Source organism: Schistocerca serialis, chromosome 2 (assembly GCF_023864345.2).
Source record: "Schistocerca serialis cubense isolate TAMUIC-IGC-003099 chromosome 2, iqSchSeri2.2, whole genome shotgun sequence".
NCBI classification, from domain to species: Eukaryota; Metazoa; Arthropoda; class Insecta; order Orthoptera; family Acrididae; genus Schistocerca; species Schistocerca serialis.
In genome coordinates this window covers 63,832,741-63,853,879 of record NC_064639.1, presented here as the reverse complement: position 1 = coordinate 63,853,879, position 21,139 = coordinate 63,832,741, and the positions used below count along the sequence as shown (strand labels likewise).

The 21,139-nt window shown below is 42.1% G+C and overlaps 1 protein-coding gene across 2 annotated transcripts in view; it reads right to left on the bottom strand.

Moving 5' to 3' along the window:
- The window catches only part of LOC126455444 (clusterin-associated protein 1), a 148,484-nt gene that overhangs the window by 47,498 nt on the left and 79,847 nt on the right, over positions 1-21,139 (bottom strand). For both annotated transcript variants that reach the window (XM_050091194.1, XM_050091195.1), the window contains exon 6: positions 10,948-11,098. In XM_050091194.1, the coding sequence (XP_049947151.1) occupies positions 10,948-11,098 (151 nt within the window). The remainder of the gene's footprint in view (positions 1-10,947; positions 11,099-21,139) is intronic.

Sequence of the window (21,139 nt, the reverse complement as noted above, 5' to 3'; positions counted from 1 at the left end):
TGCCAATTCTCTGCATAATGTCCTACTGTGACATAATATATGCTGGAGGTCCCATAATGAAGAAGGCAAAAATCTAATGAACTGCTAGCTGAATCTTGTTTGAAGATGTAAACATCAGAAAATTTTAATAACATATTTTGAAGACTGTGAAAAAATTGCACTTTTCCAGCTTGCAACACAGGCCTTTCGCCAGAAGGCACCAGAAAACCAATGGTAGCATTACGTAAATGCTCCTCTCGTGTAGAGCCCATAACCCAGATGTCAACAAGGGGATTTCCTGAATCAACTGTTCTGAATATCATTGATAAATTCCTGGCATAGTCAAGTTCCCAAAAGGTAAGCGATTAAACTGGTACAATCCAAAGGGGACGTAGAGTGCCGAGAAAGTCTGAGAAGCTGCATCTGATGGGAATGTAAGGTATGTATCGCACAAGTCAATGTGTGAAAAATGCAGGTTCCCCGATGAATTTGCCAAAACTCCTCTGGCCAAGGAATTGGATATGAATCCGTGTCACAAACTGCAAGTTGACTACCTGTTTGAAATCACCACCAAGGTACAGGACTTCTGAATCACCACTAAAGGGTTGGCCCACAGACTCGACAAAATAGGAGTAATGAGACCCAGATCCTGACATCACTGTAAGTCATTTGACTTGAGTGTGCATAGAGAAGGGAAGGGGTGACAAAATTAGGCACTGAAGGTTTGAGAGAGATGTGTGCCTTGAAATCTTCTGCCTGGCCCAAGGAATTCTCAAAGATCTGGTTGTATGACCACAATAAGGAATCCAGATCTTCTTCAATTATCTGGAAGCCAAAAACAGAAAAAGTGTCTAACACAAAGATATTTTGTGCCAATGGGTTACTGCCCACATTCTTATAACAAGCAGAGAAGAAAAATTTTGCCCCTCCCCCATAGTATCCCCTCTCCCCTCCCCTGAAGGAATAAACTGTTTACTATAAGAAACAACTTGAACTGACAGCCGTTATAAATCTGGGCAGCCCACGAGTCATACATATCTACATTAATGAAGCTGAACACCGTTCCCCTGTCTACTTGAAATTCAGCTGGTTGTCCATCCACTAGCAATGTAAGCAAAATACAGAAGGGTGATACATGAAAGAGGGTCACTTCGCAGACTGCCCCAGAGTCCAGTGATGACCAACCTACAACTTGCCAACTGTCACAGATGGTGGCCAAATGTCCACAAGGAGAGCAATGTCGAGAACTCTAAAAATGCCACGGTCAGGAATTACGATGGCACGATCGACTCAAACTTACCGAGTTCGACACAGGCGAAAAGTCAGCTCCGTGACGTCACTGTACCGGAATCGTCAACTGCATCAGCAAACGATGATTCTGTGGGAGGGAAGGCTACCTGGGGAACACAGTGGGGCACCAGGAGCTGTTTACCATGCACAAGTAATAGCGCCACCTGCCAATTATGAAAAAGGGGGCTATTGCCACCACCGTAAGCTTGTGAAGTGCCACAACCGAGGCAATATAGGCTAAAAAAAGGTTGGACAAGGTCAATACCACAGTTTGGACTTAAGGATCAGATGTTAATCAGACAACCACATCCCAAACTAGCGAATCTGCATATGAGTTAGCACATTTGGGACACTCAAAACAACACACTACTGCATAAGCTGCCAACAAATTTCGCCACGCCCAGGGAAGGGCTTCAAATCTTGCCCAACTCCATGTAACCCACCATTTCTGGACAATAATAAGACAGTTCTGTCAATTAGACTGACAATACAGTGCAGCAAGAACTGGTGCAGATAATTATCTCATCTTTCTGCAGGCTCAACAAAACCAGCAAACACCCTCAGTTGCGGGGAAGAGAATTTCACAGTGAGTGCACAGCCCATCACCTGCATGCTTGTTTAGCAATGCCTGTATCTGCTGTTGCTGCTTCTGCTGCTGCTCCTTCTCACCCTGGTGTGTGTATGATCTACTTTTCCGTTTTAACCTATCCCTCTTTCCTACACAAGCTAGAAACTAATGGTTGTGAAAGTTAGGGTAGTTTCTTGTATTTTTATTAAGAATTTCACCTCCTAAATGTAATTAGTTTCTGCTAGCAATTCCATCTTCTAATTTTGCAATTTCCCTCTTTTCATTCATTCAATGTCATAGCACGGGACAAATGATTGCTTAAACACCTTGTCTGTGCTGTAGTTCATCAAATTTCATCCTCACAATGCCCACAGGAATAAGATATATAAAATATTTCTAGATTCATCATTTAAAGTTGGTTATATAACTTTCAAAGTATGTTTTCATGGGATAGTTTGCATTTGGCTTCAAGCATCTGCCAGTTCAGTTCTTTCAGGACCTTCATGATACTCTCCCATGGGTTGAACAAACCTGTGACCATTGCTGCCCTTCTCTGTATCCATTCAATATTACCTGTTAGTTCTATCTGGTATGTGTTCTACATAATTGAGCAATATTCTACAATATTCTAGGATGGATTGCATAAATGTTTAGTATGCAGACACCTCTGTAGACTGGCTGAGATTCCCTAGTATTCTACCAATGAACCGCAGTCTGACAGAGACTATGTCATGATTCCATTTCAGGTCCCTACAAAGTGTTACACCCAGGTATTTGTGCAAATGGACTAATTTCAACTGTGATTCACTGATATTACAGTCACAGGAAACTACCCATCTTTCCTGCCCCCCCCCCCCCCCCCTCCCCTCACCCCCTTTCCAGAAGTGCCCAATTTTGCTTTTCTGAATATTTAATTCTTTGCACCACTTTGACACCTTATCAAAATCTGACTGAATATTTGTGCAGCTGCTTTCAGAAGCTGCTTTATTACAGATAACTGCACTGTCTGTGAAAACTCTCAGGTAGCTATTACTATTGTCCACAAGGTCATTAACTTTTACAGCATTAATATCGAGGGCAGCAACTACACTTTCCACGGACGCACCCCTAAAGTTACTTCTACATGTGTCGATAGCTGTCCTTCTGATATATCTTAATGTATCCTCCCTGCCAAGAAATCTTGATCCATTCATAAATTTCACTTGATACCCCATACGATTAGAATTTTGATAATAAGTGTAGATATGGCACTGAGTCAAATGATTTATGGAAATCAAGGAATACTGCAAACACACGACTACCATGATCTGTGGCTTTCACTATGTCATTGAAAAAATTGCAAGTGGGCTTCATGTGATGTATGTTTCGGAATATGTTCTAGCTGGCATGGAGGAAGTCACTAAACAGGGGCATTGCTAAGAGTTTTGCCACCCTAGGAGACAACTGAAAAATGATGCCTCCCCCTTCCCTCAACCACCACCAGCACAACAATGAAAATCTCTAATTATACTTTTCATCATTAAACTAAGATGACAAGATATCCTCATTTTCTGAGGAAAGTCCTCAATTTTCATGCTTTGTCCTCAATTCAGTTAGAACTGAATGAAGACAACAAACATCCCCAGTTTCTTATTTTTTGTGCTCAATTTTTAAACAAGACAGATAATGTGTTTAAGAAAAGACAATGTAGTTCTTTTCACATGCTGAGAGTCTGAGATACTCAGAGATAGACTTACAGACAGACACCAACTCATTTTTATATCTGAATATGATGAACTGGATTTACCTTTTACTCCTTTTACACATGTTGAAAGAGAAGTACAAAACCTAACTTGTGAATATGTGATCGATTATCCACAGGAAACAACAGTAGAATTAAAAACATCGATAGAACCACTCAATACAACTGGCACTTGACAAATGATCTGCATAGACACAGACAAATTGAGGGACTGAGGGGGGTATGATATCAGGTCGCAACATAATCGCAAGCCAGTGCACATGCCCCACTCCAGCACTTGACAGAGGTGACTTGATTCACATTCGTTTTTGTTTCGTACTCAGTAGCAGCTGCTTTAGTTTTGAAGTAGATAGAAACAATATGTTTACTTTTGTCAAAGTAAGTAAAGACTGATTAAGTAACTGTTCCATATGTTTTTGAAAACAATTCAGTGCTGCAATTTTTCCTCTTTTTTCATTTTTTCTGCTTGCTCCTAAAATTTTGCCACCTTGTTTTGCCTAATGGTAAAAATGGCCATGCATTCTGTTTGACATACCTCATTATGTTTAACGTCAGAATATACTCTAAGATTCTACAAGAAATGGATGTCAATGATACTGAACAGTAGTTCTGTGGATAACTTCTGCTGCCCTTTCTTCCAACTGCTGGGCACACTTTTTTGTTCAAGGGATCTATGGTAGGATTTAACTAATTCACAAATGCGGTATAGAATCTGATCAGGATTCCATTTGTTCAGTTTTAACAACACCTGTTTCTCAATGCCCCTAATAGTAATAACTATTTCACACATCTTTTCAGTAAGAGAATTAAATTGAGGCAATAATCCTGGGTTTTCCTTTCTAAAGTGGTTAGTTGAGCATATTAGTTTTTTTGCTTTGCTACATCTATAAACTAACTTCACAAGTCACTGTATGATGTATGGTGGAGTGTACCTCATACCACTACTAGTAATTTCCTTTCCTGTTCCACTTGCAAAGAGAGCGGGGGAAGACTGATGGTCAATATGCCTCCATATGAGCCTTAATTTACCTGATGTCATCTTCATGATTCTTCCACAAAGTGTATATTGGTGGCAGTAGAATCATTTTGCAGTCAGCTTCAAATGACAGTTCCCTAAATTTTCTCAACAGTCTTCCACAAAAAGAATGTCATCTTCCCTCCAGTGATTCCCATTTGCATTCACGACGCACATCAGTAACATTCACCTGACGATCGAACTTACCGGTAACAAATTTAGCAGCACACTACTGAGTTCCAGCGCTGTCTCCCTTTAATTGACCTGGTGGTGGGGATACCAAACAGTCAAGCAGTAATCAAAAATGGGTCACACTAGGTTCTAGATGTGGTCTCCTTTACTGATGAACCACACCTTCCAAAAATTCACCCAATAAACCAAAGTCGACCACTCACCTTTGCTGCTACCATCCTTATGTGCTCGTTCCATTTCATATTATGCCTAGATATTCAATTAAAGTGACTGAATTGAATTTGAACATCACGGGATTGTTTGTCCTCCTCATCCACACCAACTTGCATTTTCAACATTCAGGAGCTAGCTGCCTTTCATCACAACAACTAGAAATAGTCACCTTGTACCCTCCTACTGTCTCTCAACAACAACACCTTCCCTTATACCACAGCATCATCACCAAACAGCTGCAGATTGTTGCTCACCCTGTCCATCAATTTCAGTTCTTGTCTCATCTGTGAGACACTAACTTCAGTACCACTAACAGCCTTTACATACTATCGGTATTTCTTTAGGTTTTGTGAAATATCTTTTGACAATATTCTGCTATGACAGTCTTTGTAGAATTCGTGAATTGCTCTGTTGACAGCCAAATGCATTTAATTCAGCATCTCTCCATCTGTAGCCCTGTGCTTTGTTTTGCACCTATCTCTTCAGTGCATGGATAACTATTCCTTTCAACTTGTGCCATAGTTTCTCTACATGCTCCAGTCCTGATCTGAAAGTTTCAGGTTCCTCACAGAAATACAATACTACTATTCTTCATCTGGTTTACTAATATATCTTTCTCTGTAGTTTGGTAATCATTTCTGCTAGAACTGCCTCATAGGTCACTGATAGCAGTTTTTGATGTGTACATCATAAAAAGAGGTAAGGTCTCTTTGTTGCCATTAGATACAACACATTTCCATCACGAGTGGCATTCCAAACCATCTGTTCTCGGTGGTTTTCAGGGGAGGCATATAGTAATATTTCACAGGATATGTTTTCATGCCTACCACTAACAAAACTGTAATCATCCCAATTGATTATTGGATGGTTAACGTCTCCTTCAATAAATGCACTGTGATTGGCAATTTCTGCACTAGTGAACTGAGGCTTTCAATCACATCAAGAGTCGAGTCTAGTGGTCGATAGAAAAATCTCTCTATAATTTTATGCCCGCTAGTGATACTCAGTCTTGCCCAAACAATCTTGCATGCTGCTTCAATTTCTGTCTCAGTAGATTTGAGTTACTTGTCTTCTATGACGGGTACACTATCTCTTTTTCCCATTTGCCTATTGTTAAATATATACTTAAATTTTCCCCGAAAATCTCAATGCTGTCATCTTTAATTTTAATCAGATTTCTGTTCACTGCTTTTTACAAATGCTTCAAGCTCAAGCACTTTGTTGTGAATACTTGATCAGTTAACTGCTAAGATTTTAATACTTTAACCTGTGTGGGACAGTTCTTTGGATATTACACTGATCCTTCTGGGCCTCATTATGTGGACTGGATGGATAATCACGAAATCGTTTTGTGCACACTACACACAGTCAGCTACCTGAGTAGCAGCCTCTGCTGTGCAGTAAACACCTAACCCACCTAGGGGGACCCTCAAGTTCTCAACCCAATGTTGCAAGTCCAGGAAGTCGCAGCCTTGTTCATCGTGGAACATTATCGGCCTCTGATTCAAGCCTTCCAGTTGACTCGGAATCAAGAGGGTCTCAGTTCTGGGAACAATGCTGCAAATTGTGAGCTTTGTTTGAACTCTGTGAGCAAGGCTTGTATTCTCAACCTCCTCTGGTAGCTGCTGGAATGATCCAAATATGACCTTTGATCCCAGACAACAGGCACAGTTTGCTCCAAAGTGTGCCAAATCTTGCAGTTGGTTGCATCCTGACCTCTCAGTGGCTGTCAGAATAGTCTCTTCAACAAGCTGAATGAGGCTGCCAGTCACATATACTCAGTGCCTGAGTGCACATGGAATTCCTTTCCATCCATTGCTGCCATTTCTCTAGTGGGGGGGATCTCATTATTCACCATATGTCTGAACTGCTGATGATTAATAGACAACTACCCTTTGGTTTTTGCCTCCCCTTGACATGAGACGCAGCATATTTCCCAACAGATAAAGTGAGACACAGTGGCTCAGTTTCAGATTCAGTGGAAGAGAGCACATTTAACTTGTTGGTTTGGGGGGGATGGGTGTAACATCCACAGCTGACAGCTACTGCTGTATATGTATGACTATCTGTCAAACTTTCAGTTTAAGGTATGAGAGTCATATGTGCAGAGTGTATTGTATAGCTTCCTAATTTAGTATTATAAATTAAATTAGTTTTATAATATGACTGTATGAATGTTATATGTATTATCATATATTTATTATTTTAGCTTTATCTTTCTGTACCCATTACTTAATACCTAAACTGACTTGTGTTATCTAAGGCACAAAACGCTATTGTAGGTATGTGGACCAATAACACTACAATACAGAACAATATTTGCTGAAGCCTTGGTCTTCTGCAGGTCATGTAAGACTGATACATTCAAAACTATGTACCCCAAACTTGCCCCTGCAAGCCTCAGTACAAAAGGCATCATACAACAAAAATAATATGTACCAGAAACCTCATTAAAAACTTCACCAACATTAAAATGCAGTAAATTATGATGTCTCCATATACACTGTTATGAGAATATAACCATCTTTATACTGTAATTGAACTTATGGACGAAGCTCATTGTATAAGAAAATACTGAGCGGCTAAAAAAGATTACTATTCTTATTATTCTTAAAACTTTCAATGCCACCAATACTCTCAATAGCTTCTCAGCGAACAATAGCCATGTTAAGCTACCCCACACTATGGCTAAATTTATAATCCTTTATAAGGAAAAATTCAAAATACTAAATGGAAAAACACAAGGACCATCCAGGACAGCATGGGAAACAATGCCTTTCACCTTATTTTATTTTTCTCCTGGGCCCTAGTACTGATTTTAGTATTATCAATCATTGTGTAAACAGTAGCACGTGAACGCCGAACACGCTCGAAATGACCCATCTCTCTGAGTCATTCAAAATAGTTGCCTGTGTAGCAACCCAATCAAGACTGGCAGCACAACTGAAGACAGCCACGGTTATATGCTAAGTGATCAAAAGTGTCCAAACATCGGGCTGAAAATGACTTACAAGGTTGTGGTGCCCTTCATCAGTAATGCTGGAATTCAGTATGGTGTTGTTCCACCCTTAGCTTTGATGATAGCTTCCACTCTCGCAGGCATACGTTCAATCAGGTGCTGGAAGGTTTCTTGGGAAATGGCAGCCCGTTCTTCACGGAGTGCTACAATGAGGAGAGGTATCGATGTCGGTCAGTGAGGTCTGGCACGAAGTCGGCGAACCAAAACATCCCAAAGGTTTTCTACAGGACTCTGTGCAGGCCAGTCCATTACAGGGATATTATTGTCATGTAACCACTCCACCACAGGCTGTGCATTATGAATAGATGCTCGATCATCTTAAAAGATGCAGTCGCCCTCCCTGAATTGCTCTTCAACAGTGGGATGCAAGAAGGTGCTTAAAACATCAACGTAGGCCTGTGCTTTGATAGTGCCACGCAAAACAACAAGGGGTGCAAGCCCCTCCATGAAAAACACAATCACACCATAACATCACCGCCTCTGAATTTTACTGTTGGCACTACACACGCTGGCACATGACATTCACTGGGCATCCCACACCCTGTCATTGTGTACCACGATTCATCACTCTGTACAATGTTTGTCACCTGTTCAACTGTCCAATGTTTACACTCCTTACACCAAGTGATGTGCCGTTTGGCATTTACTGGTACGATGTGTGGATTACGAGCAGCCACTTGACCACGAATCCGAGTTTTCTCACCTTCTGCCTAACTGTCATAGTACCTGCAGTGGATCCTGATGCAGTTTGGAATTCCTGTGAGGTGGTCTGGATAGATGTCTGCATATTACACATTGTGACCCTCTTCAACTGTCAGCTATCTCTACGAGTCAACAGAAGAGGTCGGCCTGCACGCTTTTGTGCTGTACGTGTCCCTTCACATTTCCGCTTCACTATCACATCAGAAACAGTGGACCTAGGGATGTTTAGGAGTGTGAAACTCTTACATACAGACATATGTCATAAGTGACATCCAATCACCTGACCACATTCAAAGTCTGTGAGTTCCACAGAGCAGCCCATTCTGCTCTTTCACTATGTCTAATGGCTACTGCGGTCGCTGATACGGAGTACCTGGCAGCAGGTGGCAGCACACTGCACCTAATATGAAAAAAATATGTTTTTGGGGGTGTCAGGATACTTTTGATCACATAGTGTATATACTCGGTATTATCAAAACTGCAAACTTATCAGCAGAGGAAACTGTATGCCCTGAAATCTGACCACAAGTATGCAAACTACACTACTATATGGCCCAGAGTTGCACATGCACAAATCGTGGGCTGCGACTCATAAATGCACAGGGGTGCCTCACACAGAGGGCATCCCAGGGTGCTCCTGAGAGCTACAATGCCAAGAATCACTTCTCTGTCTTGGTCATCTGCAGCTCATGTACGACCTGATAAATTCAAAACTAAAGAATGTCTGGCTGCTGAGGCCAGACTGCCTGGACAGTGGTAATGTGTGAGAGAGTTGTGCTTGTGTCAATAAGTGTCTGTTTTCTACTTCGGAAGAAAGCCCTCTTGGCCAATAGCCTAAATGTATAGCAGTCTTCTGATTGTGCCTGTCTGCAACCCAATGTCTCCTTTATATGGTGAGTAGCAGTCTACCCTTCTCACAATATTGTTGTTATTCCATCCTGGACTTTACTTAGTTCTCATAGCACACAGACAAATCTGACTCTGGGATAAAATTGGTGTACTCATTTCAACATTAAGGAACCTGCAGCAGATAAACAACAACTAAAGTATTTAGCTCAAGTGCAGAAACAGCAACTCTTCCAAAGCACCATATTTTCTGCTAATTTTATTACTTTAATCTCAATCTTAGAATGCACAAATAGTCAGCCGTAGCTGAATGACACACAACTGGACATACGAGGTGTGACAATAAAGTAATGAGACTGATTTTCTTTGCAAGATGTGGCAACCCTGCAGGGCTGCATAGGCACAATATATTTGACCTCAGTCTATAAGCTGCATCTAGTCCAAGCAGCACATCGATGCAACAGCTCAGTCGTGAGTTGTGCAGTAATAAGTTAACACGTGTTTGTGTCTCTCGTCACGGAAATGGAACCGCATAATATTGCACAATGGCATGCCATTTCTTTTTGCATTAAACTAGGTGAAAATGCGATAACAACTTATGGTAAACTTCAGAAGGCTTTTGGAGAGGAGGTTATGTCACGAGCTCAAGTTTTTCGTTGGTATAAAATGTTTAGTGAAGGCAGAACAAATGTTGAAGACGAAGACCGCAGAGGACGACCATCAACCTCACGGACGGATGTCAACTTGGCCAGGGCGTGTGAACTCGTACGATCTGATTGAAGATTATCCATGAAAATGATTGCAGAAGAACTGAACATAAATCGAGAAACGGTTTGTTTAATAATAACTAAAGATATTGGTATGAGAAAGATTTGTGCAAAAATGGTCCCCAAAAATCTCACACCACAACAGCAAGAAACCCGGAAAAATGTGGCAGCTGATCTGTTATTGCAAATGGAAATCAACCCAGAATTGTTGAGCCGTGTTATCACTGGTGATGAAAGTTGGTTTTTTCAGTACGATCCAGAGACAAAATACCAAAGTTCGCAATGGTGCCCAAAGGGATCATCCAGACCAAAAAAAGCTCACATGTCAAAGTCAAAAGTGAAATTCATGCTTGTGTGTGTCTTTGATTCCTAGGGAATTGTTCATAAAGAGTGGGTGCCTCCACGACAAACAGTTAACCAATATTACTACAAAGAAATTTCAGAAAGACTTCGTAAAAGAGTTCACAGTCAGGAGGGTGAATTCTAGTGACATGAATGGTGACAAGTTCATAAATTCCTTTAACAATTTTTCTTAATGTGCTATGAACAGAACATTGGATGTTGCCAGTGTATGTAGCTCTTCAACAGACACATTTTTTATCTACACATTTGTACCTGTTGCTCTTCCATGCGTTCCTGTTCTGCAAGCTCAGCGTCTTCTTGTTGCTGTTCCAAATAGGCTAAGCTGCGAAACCGTACCACATAGTCTGTATAGAGGTCGCGCAGCACTGCCTCTAAGTGTTCAAACTCCTCCATGAAAGCAGGTCTGTAGTGAACAGAACAATAATGTTGGTAACAGTCGGATAAGAAAAGAACAAACATGGTAGCAAGCAATGTAAGTAGCTGATCAATGTCACTCCATAGAGGAAATCTTGTCATTCACAAGAGGAATGATCAGGCAGGAGACATTAAATCAATCCACAAGATATGAGAGGTACACTTATCAGCCACTGCTGACAATTATCACAGAGAAATAGACTTCTCCCGCATATCCTACTTAGCCACCGGCATTATATGATACTTTTCAGTATAAAGGTTATTCTCCTCCACAAGTCAGTGTCTTGCCAGTATGGTACTCCACAGTTACATAAAATTGTCAGAACAGTGGAGAAACAGCGCACAAAATACAAGCAGCCTACAAGACTGAGACAACCTAATAAATAGGCCACTGTGAATCACAGCCTGTTGCTAAAGACACATCACAGACTATGATGGTGATGACAAAGCCATTGCATTTCTAGGATTCAACAATCAATAAATCATGGTAACCCTTCTCTATCAAAAATCAGGATACAGTTTTTACATCTCTCTAGACCATATTCCCTAAAGAAGAGAAGAGCCAGCCTTCACAAAACAATGATTAATGTGAAATTAACATTGCAGAGTGAAGGTCCAGAAATAAGATGGCCTGGGGAATTTGCAGGGGCTGGACACAACAACATCAAATAAAATGTGATGTAATAAAGCAAATTTGGTCTGTAACATCTGATCAATTGCTGCAACACGTAAAAGGAATAAGGAAATCTAAAACTTTTTGGTAATTGCCTATGGCATAGAGCAGGAAATTGGAGATTTCCATGTACTGAATAATAATTAAAAATGTATTTTACCAGCCACCTTTTCTATAACTTACCTGAATACATAGTTTCTGGGTTTGCTAATCCTCTTTGTCAATCTAACAAACAACTGGCTCGGTGAGTAAGCATCAGCATAGAGCACTAAACATATAATTCATAAGAAGGTAATTCAGTTAATACATAATAATTAGGAACCCTCAAAAAGAGACTAAGCATCAGCATAGAGCACTAACATAAATTCATAAGAAGGTAATTCAGTTAATACATAATAATTAGTAACCCTCGGAAGGTATCATGATCCATAATTGCCTGCAGTTGTCAACTCCTTTGTTTATTTTTAGTGCTGTTGTACAATTTCAGTTTAAGGCAATTTAAATTACACTAAAAGCAAATTATGACATGGTGTATATGTGGACAAGGAAAAAAAATTCCCAGATTTTTCACAAATTTCCTGATTAAAAATACGTTTTTCCCTGGGTGAAATTACTTATTCTTCCAGGTTAAAGTACACTTTCTCCGCATCAAGTGACAGTATTCTTTTCCTCAGAACTGTGAAACTTATCAGCCCTTCGAATGGTAAAGGTTCACCGGCACAGACCTTCCCGGCACTATAGGAAATCAAACCCAACAAAAAAATAATACATTTTGGAAAGATATTTGATGTGCAGCAATATATACACTGCATATTTTCGTATTACAAAAGTACAGGGTGTTTATAAATGAATATTGGGGTGTTAATGCTTTATAATATTTATTACATTAAACTTACAGATATAAATGATATGTCAAATGAAAGAGCAGCTCAAACAATTGTGTTTGGCACCAGTGCGCATGCGCAGTGTGCAATGTTTCTGCTGCAATCCGCTAAATAGCGGTAGTGGTGAAGATGGCGACTAGTGAACAGAAAGCATTTTGTGTTTTGCAGTTTGCAGAGACCAAATCTGTAGTTACTGTGCAATGTGCATTCCAGCTGAAGTTCAATTGTGAGCCTCCAAGTGATAATAACATTCGTAGATGGTATCATCAATTTCAAGATACCAGCTGTCTTTGTAAAGGGAAGAGCACAGGACAACCAAGAGTTAGTGAAGAGACTGTTGAGCAAGTGAGAGAGTCGTTCACTGATAGCCCAAAGAAATTAGTCCGGAAGGCTAGTCATGAATTACAGGTTCCGTGTCGACTGTTTGGAAAGTTTTAAGAAAACGCAGACAATTATGTCTTTACCATTTACAGTTATTACAGGCTCTAAAGCCAGCAGACCTGTATTACGTGCCAACTTCGCAAACAAAATGTTATTTCATGATGATGAAGATTTTTATGGATCATATAGTCTTCAGTGATGAATCGACTTTTACATTAGTGGACATGTTAACACTCACAATGTGCACATCTGGGAGTCATAAAATCCTCACGAGGTGGTACAAATGCAGTGAGATTCCCTAAAGTGACTGTTTTTTGTGCCGTATCCCAGTGGAAAGTTTATGGGCCTTTCTTTTTTAGTGAACCTTCTGTAACTGGCACTTCTTACCTTGGTACACTAGGCAATGGCTCTTCCCTCAGTTGGAAGAAGATGAGCCAGAGAACTTCATTTTCCAGCGAGATGGTGCAACACCTCACTGGCATAGCGAAGTACGCGATTGGCTGAACTTCACTGTACCCAAGCGTTAGATAGGCCGTAAGGGGCCCAATGACAGGGCTTGCTTTGCATGGCCTCCACATTCAATCGACCTTCGTGCAATTTTTTCCTTTGGGGCTTCATTAAGGATTGTGTGTACATGCCTCCACTACCAGCAGACCTGCCTGAATTAAGAAACCAGATTGAAGCAGCTGTTGCTACAATCACTGAAGACACACTGATCAACGTTAGGGAAGAACTCAGCTATAGACTTAATGTATGCCGTGTGACAAATAGTGCTCACATTGAACTTTTATAAGGTTCTTGGGAAAACTGTTTGAGCTGCTCTCTCATTTGACATATTATTTATAACTGTAAGTTTAATAAAATAAATATTATAAAGCATTAAAACTCCGATATTCATTTATAAACACCCTGTATAAATACGAATTCCACTAAACACAGCACATTAGTTTCCAAAGCACTGAAATCAAGACTGTGATGTGTTTCTGTAACCAATTGTAGCTCATGTTACATTATCTCACCAGCCAATGACAGCAGATGTAGTCAGCCAATAGTAATATCACAGATATGTAGCGGGACTTTGAATTTCGCCGCGCTACACTCGTTCCCTCAGATAAAAAATATCCCGTCGCAGCGGTATGGGTGCTCGACGGCAGAGAAACTACTAAAATTGTAACTCTTTTTTTTGTTTTCTATTCGTGGCACGTAATACAGGTCTGCTGGCTTTAGAGCCTGTAATTGTCTCTTGATAGCCGAAGCTTACGGCAGACGTGATCTGATGCTGACGTAAAAAACTTATTAGCTAGTCTTGATCTGATTTTAATGTGTAGACATATTGTGGAAGTTGTTAAGAAATTCGGAGGATGGAAGTAGCAAAGTAAATTAAATTGCATACAGTATCAAGATGATTTTAACTGGTATAAAGTAGTGATTCCTGGACGATTGCAAGATTTCGGAACAGACTTTTCACGCAGAATTGAAGGAGATTTTTGAAGACCTGGGTGCCGCACAAAAGAAGACTTGTTAACCTGGTAAAGAATGAACTCTAAGCTACGCCATTTCCCCCTGTCAGTTACATTTTGTTGTTCTCTGTTCTTTTTCAAAAAATTTTGTAGTGGAAATTGGTTTAACTTTTGCTCAAAAACGCCACAAGGACCACCCCAACAATAGCTTTTCCGAATAACGAAGTCCAATAGCTTTTCTGTAATACAAAGTCCGATTTGCTTTTCATTCTTTCCCTTTTTCACGGTCTCTCTTCTCCATTTATTTTTTTATTAACCTCTACAGATAAGTAGCACAAACACATAAATAGGAAAAGTTCACAGTTTAAATTAATATACATATAGTATAGCTACAAGAAAAGTTATGGTTTCATGCACAATATTGGTCTTTTTTAGCATATGTCACCCCTTGAAGACCTATCAAACACAAAAGTTTGAAATAAGCATCAATGGCTGGTATTCTGGGCCCAAAATTTTTCTATGTGGCTGGTCCTCAAAGTGTTATGGTTTGAATGAGAGTCAAAGACTCTATGATCTAAGAAATTCATTGCACCGCCTCATGCGTAACATAATTCATCTTGTGCAAAAGGAAATTTACTTTGAAAGCAATGCTTCTTAAACCATTCACAAATTTTCCCGTGACCTGTTAGAAAGAGGTTCATTTGAGCAGTTGCCAGAGAGTGCCAGAAGGCAGGCGCATGAGCATGTGCAGCTATGATGATGTAAAAAACGCACACTTGGTGTTTACTCTGCCCGTACGCCTTTCATCGCATTTCTGTTTGGAATTTCGTAAGTAGATGGACATCACACGACCATGGGTAGCAGTGTTATGAAGCATTTCCAATCAAGTTTACATCCACATAGCACTGCAAAAAGCTAAAAAAAAATTTGTTTGTATACACCTGAAATAAGAACAATAAGGTTCTCATGACTTTATCAAACTGTATAAAAATTAACAAGATTACTAGTGAAACCTAGAAACTGTATAACTGGTAGTTTATATTCTACTCCAGAAGTGTCATTGTATTGTATTTGGCAACTCGGTCAAATCATTTCAGCCATTTCATTGGGCTCACCAGCATCAATGGAAAACACTGATTGCTGCCTCTGCTGAGGAAAGGCGTGCGTGGACTTTGGAAGAAATGATGAAGTACAAGAGTAGGTGCGGTTGTCGATCCATCGGCGGCCCACTGAATTCTATGAAACAGGAATTCATCACCTCGTCTCCCAGTGGGATAAATTCTTAGCACGTGTAGTGATTAGTTTTGAATGGAACCATCCTATGGCCCTGTTGTGGCAGGTATTTGGTTTTCATTTGACTGCCCCTCATAGAAGTACTCCTATCCCAAAACAGTTAGCATTGGTGTGAAGTTCTGCCTAGGCATTCTTGTCATACAATACTAGAAGTGGAGAAGATGTTAACACATATTTAAGGACAAGCAAAAATATTTCCTGTGCCTCATTCTGGGAAAATTGACCTGTCTGCAGTTGTTCTTGTAAGGGATGTGCCTGGGTACAGAAGTCCTTTATGTATCGCCATAGTATGAGGAAATTTTTCACGTCATGAATTATCTGAGGAGTCGAAAAATCTGTGACTGCTCTTATTTTGTGTCCTCTTATGCTCTTATTTTCTCTTGATCAGGACTGACTTCATCACTATTTACTAGATGCCTCAAGGTTCTTATTTCTTGGGTGATGAAGAGGCACCTCTTTGGCTTCAGGTGGAGACCTGCAGTCTAAACACACTTCAACTCGGTTATCATGTTGCTTAGATGTTCTTCAAATGTATTTGGGGGGAAAAAACGCTTATATCATCCAGAGAGCAAAGTCAAATGTGTCAAAGCAGGTTGTCCATCATATGTTCAAAGATGGATAAAGCTTTACATAGTCTAGATGATGTAATTTTGAGATCATAGTGGCCATCAGGAGTTATGAAACCCATCTTTCTCTGGTCAGCAGATCAACCTCGATTTGGCAGTAGCCTGTTTTCATGTCCATTGTAGAAAAATACTTTGCTCCTTTCAAGCAGTCCGAGGTGTCGTCAGTGCTTGGCAGTGGACGAACATATTTTTTATTTTTTTATTTTATTCATTCATTGGTAGTCAATGCAGAAATAGCATGTATTCTCCTTATTCTGCACAAGGACTACAGACTAGGACCAAAGACTCTCTGAAGGTTCGATGATGTCAACTTGCAGCATCCTCCCAGAGTATCTGTCATTCAGCTGGAGACTCTGTATCAATGCTGGCTAGTTGGTAGATGGTCTCCAGTGTTTGTATTTGTCTTATCATGAGCCACTTGGCTCTGAAAATGGAGAGCAGAATGGCTATTACTTGGTGACATTGTTCCTGGCTCCAGTTATTTTGCATTGACAGTTCAGTAGTAGCTTCCTTCCCTGCATTGTCTGGAGTGGTAGCTGAGCACAATTATTTGTTGATGACACTAAGCTACTGTCAATGCTCGTCACAGTGAAGAGGATGTAACATAACAACCAAAATGTGAGGTTCCACCAATGCCGCCATATAGAGGGGCAGTGGCAAGATCTAGTTCCAGAGTTCTGTAAGTTGCCTCGCATGAGGACTTCTGAAACTGTGGGTCAGTTTTCCCAGGAGAGAGAGCAATGTCATGAGTTCTGGTGCCACCAGTGTAGCGTAGTGGCTAGTGTAACTGGCTGGTGTGCTGTAGGTTGCTTGTTCAAACCTGACCACTAGCCATTATATGTTATTTTTCATTTCTGGTAGATTTTTGAAATATCTTATATTTATAATATTTGTATCTCTGGAATATTCTGTGTCTGTATAAATAACTTCATTCTCCATCTGGGAGACCAGTTATCTTGTGGATGTACCTTGGTTTTCTTAATAATTGTGCCTTCACTGCAAAGTGTGTTACTTCACTGATCCAGCTTTCGGATTTGGACTTGGAGGTTACAACTCAGTGTTGTTTGGTGGAGATGCTGGGTACTTCAAAACTTTTATACCACAGTGGATTCAGTTAGCCAAAGTAAAAGCCCTTGACTACTTGGGCAGGAGCCAGAATTCATACATTCAGGGCACCAATTGATTCCAAGCCAGTAGTAAGTCAGCTGCACATCAGGTTAGAACAGGTCCGAGGTATCCCTGCCTGTCGTACGAGGCGACTTGAACGAGTCTCACACTTTTCGGCCCTGTAAGTTCAGGTCCCATTTTATGGTTTGACCTGCCACTTACCAAATTCTACAGAAGTGTGGGCCACATAGGGAAGGACGCCTTATGTGGTGCACGAGTTATCCCAAGTGCCCTTTGATTCGATCTCCTGAACCTCTTGTCACGGATTTGCGTCTCCATCTGCAATTCAACTATTTGGGTGAGGACACTTTCCGGGGTATCGAGACAAATAAATAATAACACCTACGCTGTCCTTCTGATTTTCCTTTATTTGTCGCTACAGCGTTGAAACTGGTAGCGACAAAATAAAATAAAATAAAATCGTAAGGATGGCTGTTGGCGTTTTTATTTATTTGACACGATAATAAACGGCCATTGTCCCAGAGACCTCCTGCTTAAAGGATGGACATACAAAAGCTTTCCGGGGTATGTCATCTTCTTCCATTGTCTCCTGTGCTCTTTTTCCCATGACAGTATTGGATTTCTCTGCACCCACTATCCAGGGTGATTCATTGTGCACCTCCTCCCACTTGTATCAACTGCAGAGAGCAGCACTCCTCTTGCTCGCCAGACTGCACAGTACTCCAAAAGAAGCAGAAAGTAATTAAAGTACAAGACCCTGGACCAGTTGACTTACCAAGAGGCTAAACTTAAATCTGAACAATTACAACCCATTCGGTTGACGTCCACATACGTTGCAGCTACATTACCATCGCCATCTCGAGTACCAGTCATACCACACTCTGTGCCATGAACAGTGGACCATCCGGGCCTCCAGAATACATCCGCCCCTTGGTGGTAGGGACCAAAATCTCCTTCCTTTGCTCCCAAAGTACCAACTTCGGGAGCAGCCCCCCCCCCCCCCCCCACCACCACCACCACATGCAGGGGATATCTGTCCCCTTCCCCCAGCTGGAGAAACAACAGCCTCCTCCAGCTCCTCTCGTGCGGATGGGGTCCCTTGGGGCCCTCTCTCCCAAGGTCTCTACTAATGCCACAGCGGACACTCACCAGTGACTAAAGGAGCCAAAAGTTGCTGGACAAAAAGCTTCACTGTCTTCCTCTGTGCCTGAAGCTACTCCGGTGAAGTCCTCCCAGCAAGCTCCTAAAGAGAAGTGAGAGGGCAAACAAACAGGTTTGCCCCCGGAGAAAGTCAGTACCCTGGTGGTCGCCGGAAGTCACTGAGGCCATTAAAGAGCATCGGCAAGCTCTACAGCAACCTACGCAGCATCCTTCCCTAGCTTTTAAACAGCTCCATGCCCACATTCACCAGCTTATGAAAAGATTGAAACAGAAGGGTTGGGAGAGGTACATCTCGGCCATTGGGTGCCATATGTCACCTTCCCAAGTCTGGACGAAGATCAGACATGTTTCCAAGTACCAGATCCCGACAGGTGCTACTGGCATTAACATCAATGGTGTGTTATCTAAGCGCAATTGCCGAGCACTTTGCTGAGCACTTTGCTGAGCACTACACTCGAGCCTCTGTGTCACAGTGGATGGAAAGGAAAGCCTTCTCATTCACTGAACATCACAGTGAACCAGGTAATGCTCCATTTACAGAGTGGGAGCTCCTCAGCATCCTTGCACGTTGCCCCAACACAGTTCCTGGGCCAGATCAGATCCACAGTCAGATGATCAAACATCTCTCGTCCGACTGCAAGTGATATCTCCTCATCATCTTCAACTGGGGCTGGTGCGATGGTGTCTTTTCATTGCAATGGTGGGAGAGCGCCATTATTCCAGTGCTCAAAACCCAGTAAAAACACGCTTTATGTGGATAGCTATCAGCCCATCAGCCTCACCAACATATTTTTGTAAGCTGTTAGAACATATGGTAAGTCGGTGGTCGTGTTAGGTCCTGGAGTCACTTGGCCAACTGGCTCCATTCCAGGGTGGTTTCCGCCATGGTTCCTCTACCACTGATAATCTAGTTTCCCTCGAGTCTGCATCTGAACAGCCTTTACCAGATGCCAACACCTGGTTGCCATCTTTTTTGATTAACAAAACGCTTATGACATGGCGATATCATATCCCTACCACATTACGAGTGTGGTCTCCGGGGCTCGCTCCTGATTTTTATACAAAATTTTCTATCGTTCCGTACTTCCCATGTCCAAGTTGGTCCTCCCATAGTACCCCCATATGCAGGAGAATGGGGTCCCACAGGACTGCACTGCACCACCGTCGTCAGACAGATGCCAAGTGGAGAGGACCTCGTAGCGCAGTTGCCAACCACCAGCAGCCGTACCTCGTATGCTACCCCCCCCCAGCCGGCCACGTGCCAGTCGGCCGCTACCAGCGCTCCACCGCCAGTCGCCCGGCGTAGCCGCCCAGCGGCAACCGGGCGAGTGCCAAAGGGCTGAGCCTGCTCCCCTCCGACACAAAGCTGTGCAACCTGTCGCAGACTCCCGCGAAAGAGCTTTGGCTCACAGCTCCCGGTAGCTTCCGGTTACCCGACACCCCCAACATGATTAGCACGTTCTTTCAGGGACTCTGAGGCAGTATGAGGGCTCCTTCACAGGATCACACCCGCGTGCTGCAGGCATTTCCTCTTCTGCACCTCCTTTAGGTGCCGCACTTGAACTAGCAGCACATGTTAGAACATAGGGAACTCCCACTTCCATAGGGAACAGCATACACTTTCCTCACATTTCGAGAAAAGCAGAATTGTCGCCCCCCCCTCCATACCTAATAAATCATCCGTGAGAGATGGCGGATGCTGCTAGCACTTCTCCTGTCGTTACCTGCAGCAAGACTGCAACACAAGAGGTGCGAGGATTAACTGCACCCACCGAAACTCGTGCCCTGCCCACTACCGAAGGCAAGGGAGCGGCTGGCGACGGTCAGCAGCTTGGTGCGAAAGTGCAAAAGCAGCTCAAGTCACACCAGCTAATCACCAAACTTTTCGGGGTGGACGTCTCACCCACAAAAACAGCAACTCTAAACATCACATTACATTCCCCTGTAACTGGACAGACATGCACCATTGTCCCACCGACGCCACAGCCTCGAGAGATCGAGGCAGCGGCGGCGGAAGTGGACCCAGAAAACCAGTACACAGAGCCCTGTCAGGTGGAGGGCCCTAGACACAAACCAAAGAAAACAAGGCAGACAAGCGAGCAACCAAACTTGCTAGGTAACCGAAAGGTGCTGTTGCCTACACCAACTAGCACATCTCTGGCTAACAACAACAACACAAAATTAAGCACAAACATGGCTGTGGTGAATAACGACAAAGCACACGAAGCCACAGCTGTGCCCACACAACACAAGACTGGTTTCCCTCCAATTGTTATACAAAACTATGGGAACCTTAGTGCCTTTAACACTGCATTTGTGAAAGGCACATTAACAGCACATTACACGCAAAGTACTCTGGGGATAGGGCCTCACTGTACGTTGCCACAGACAATGAATACAAAGATCTTCTGACCTTCCTCAAAG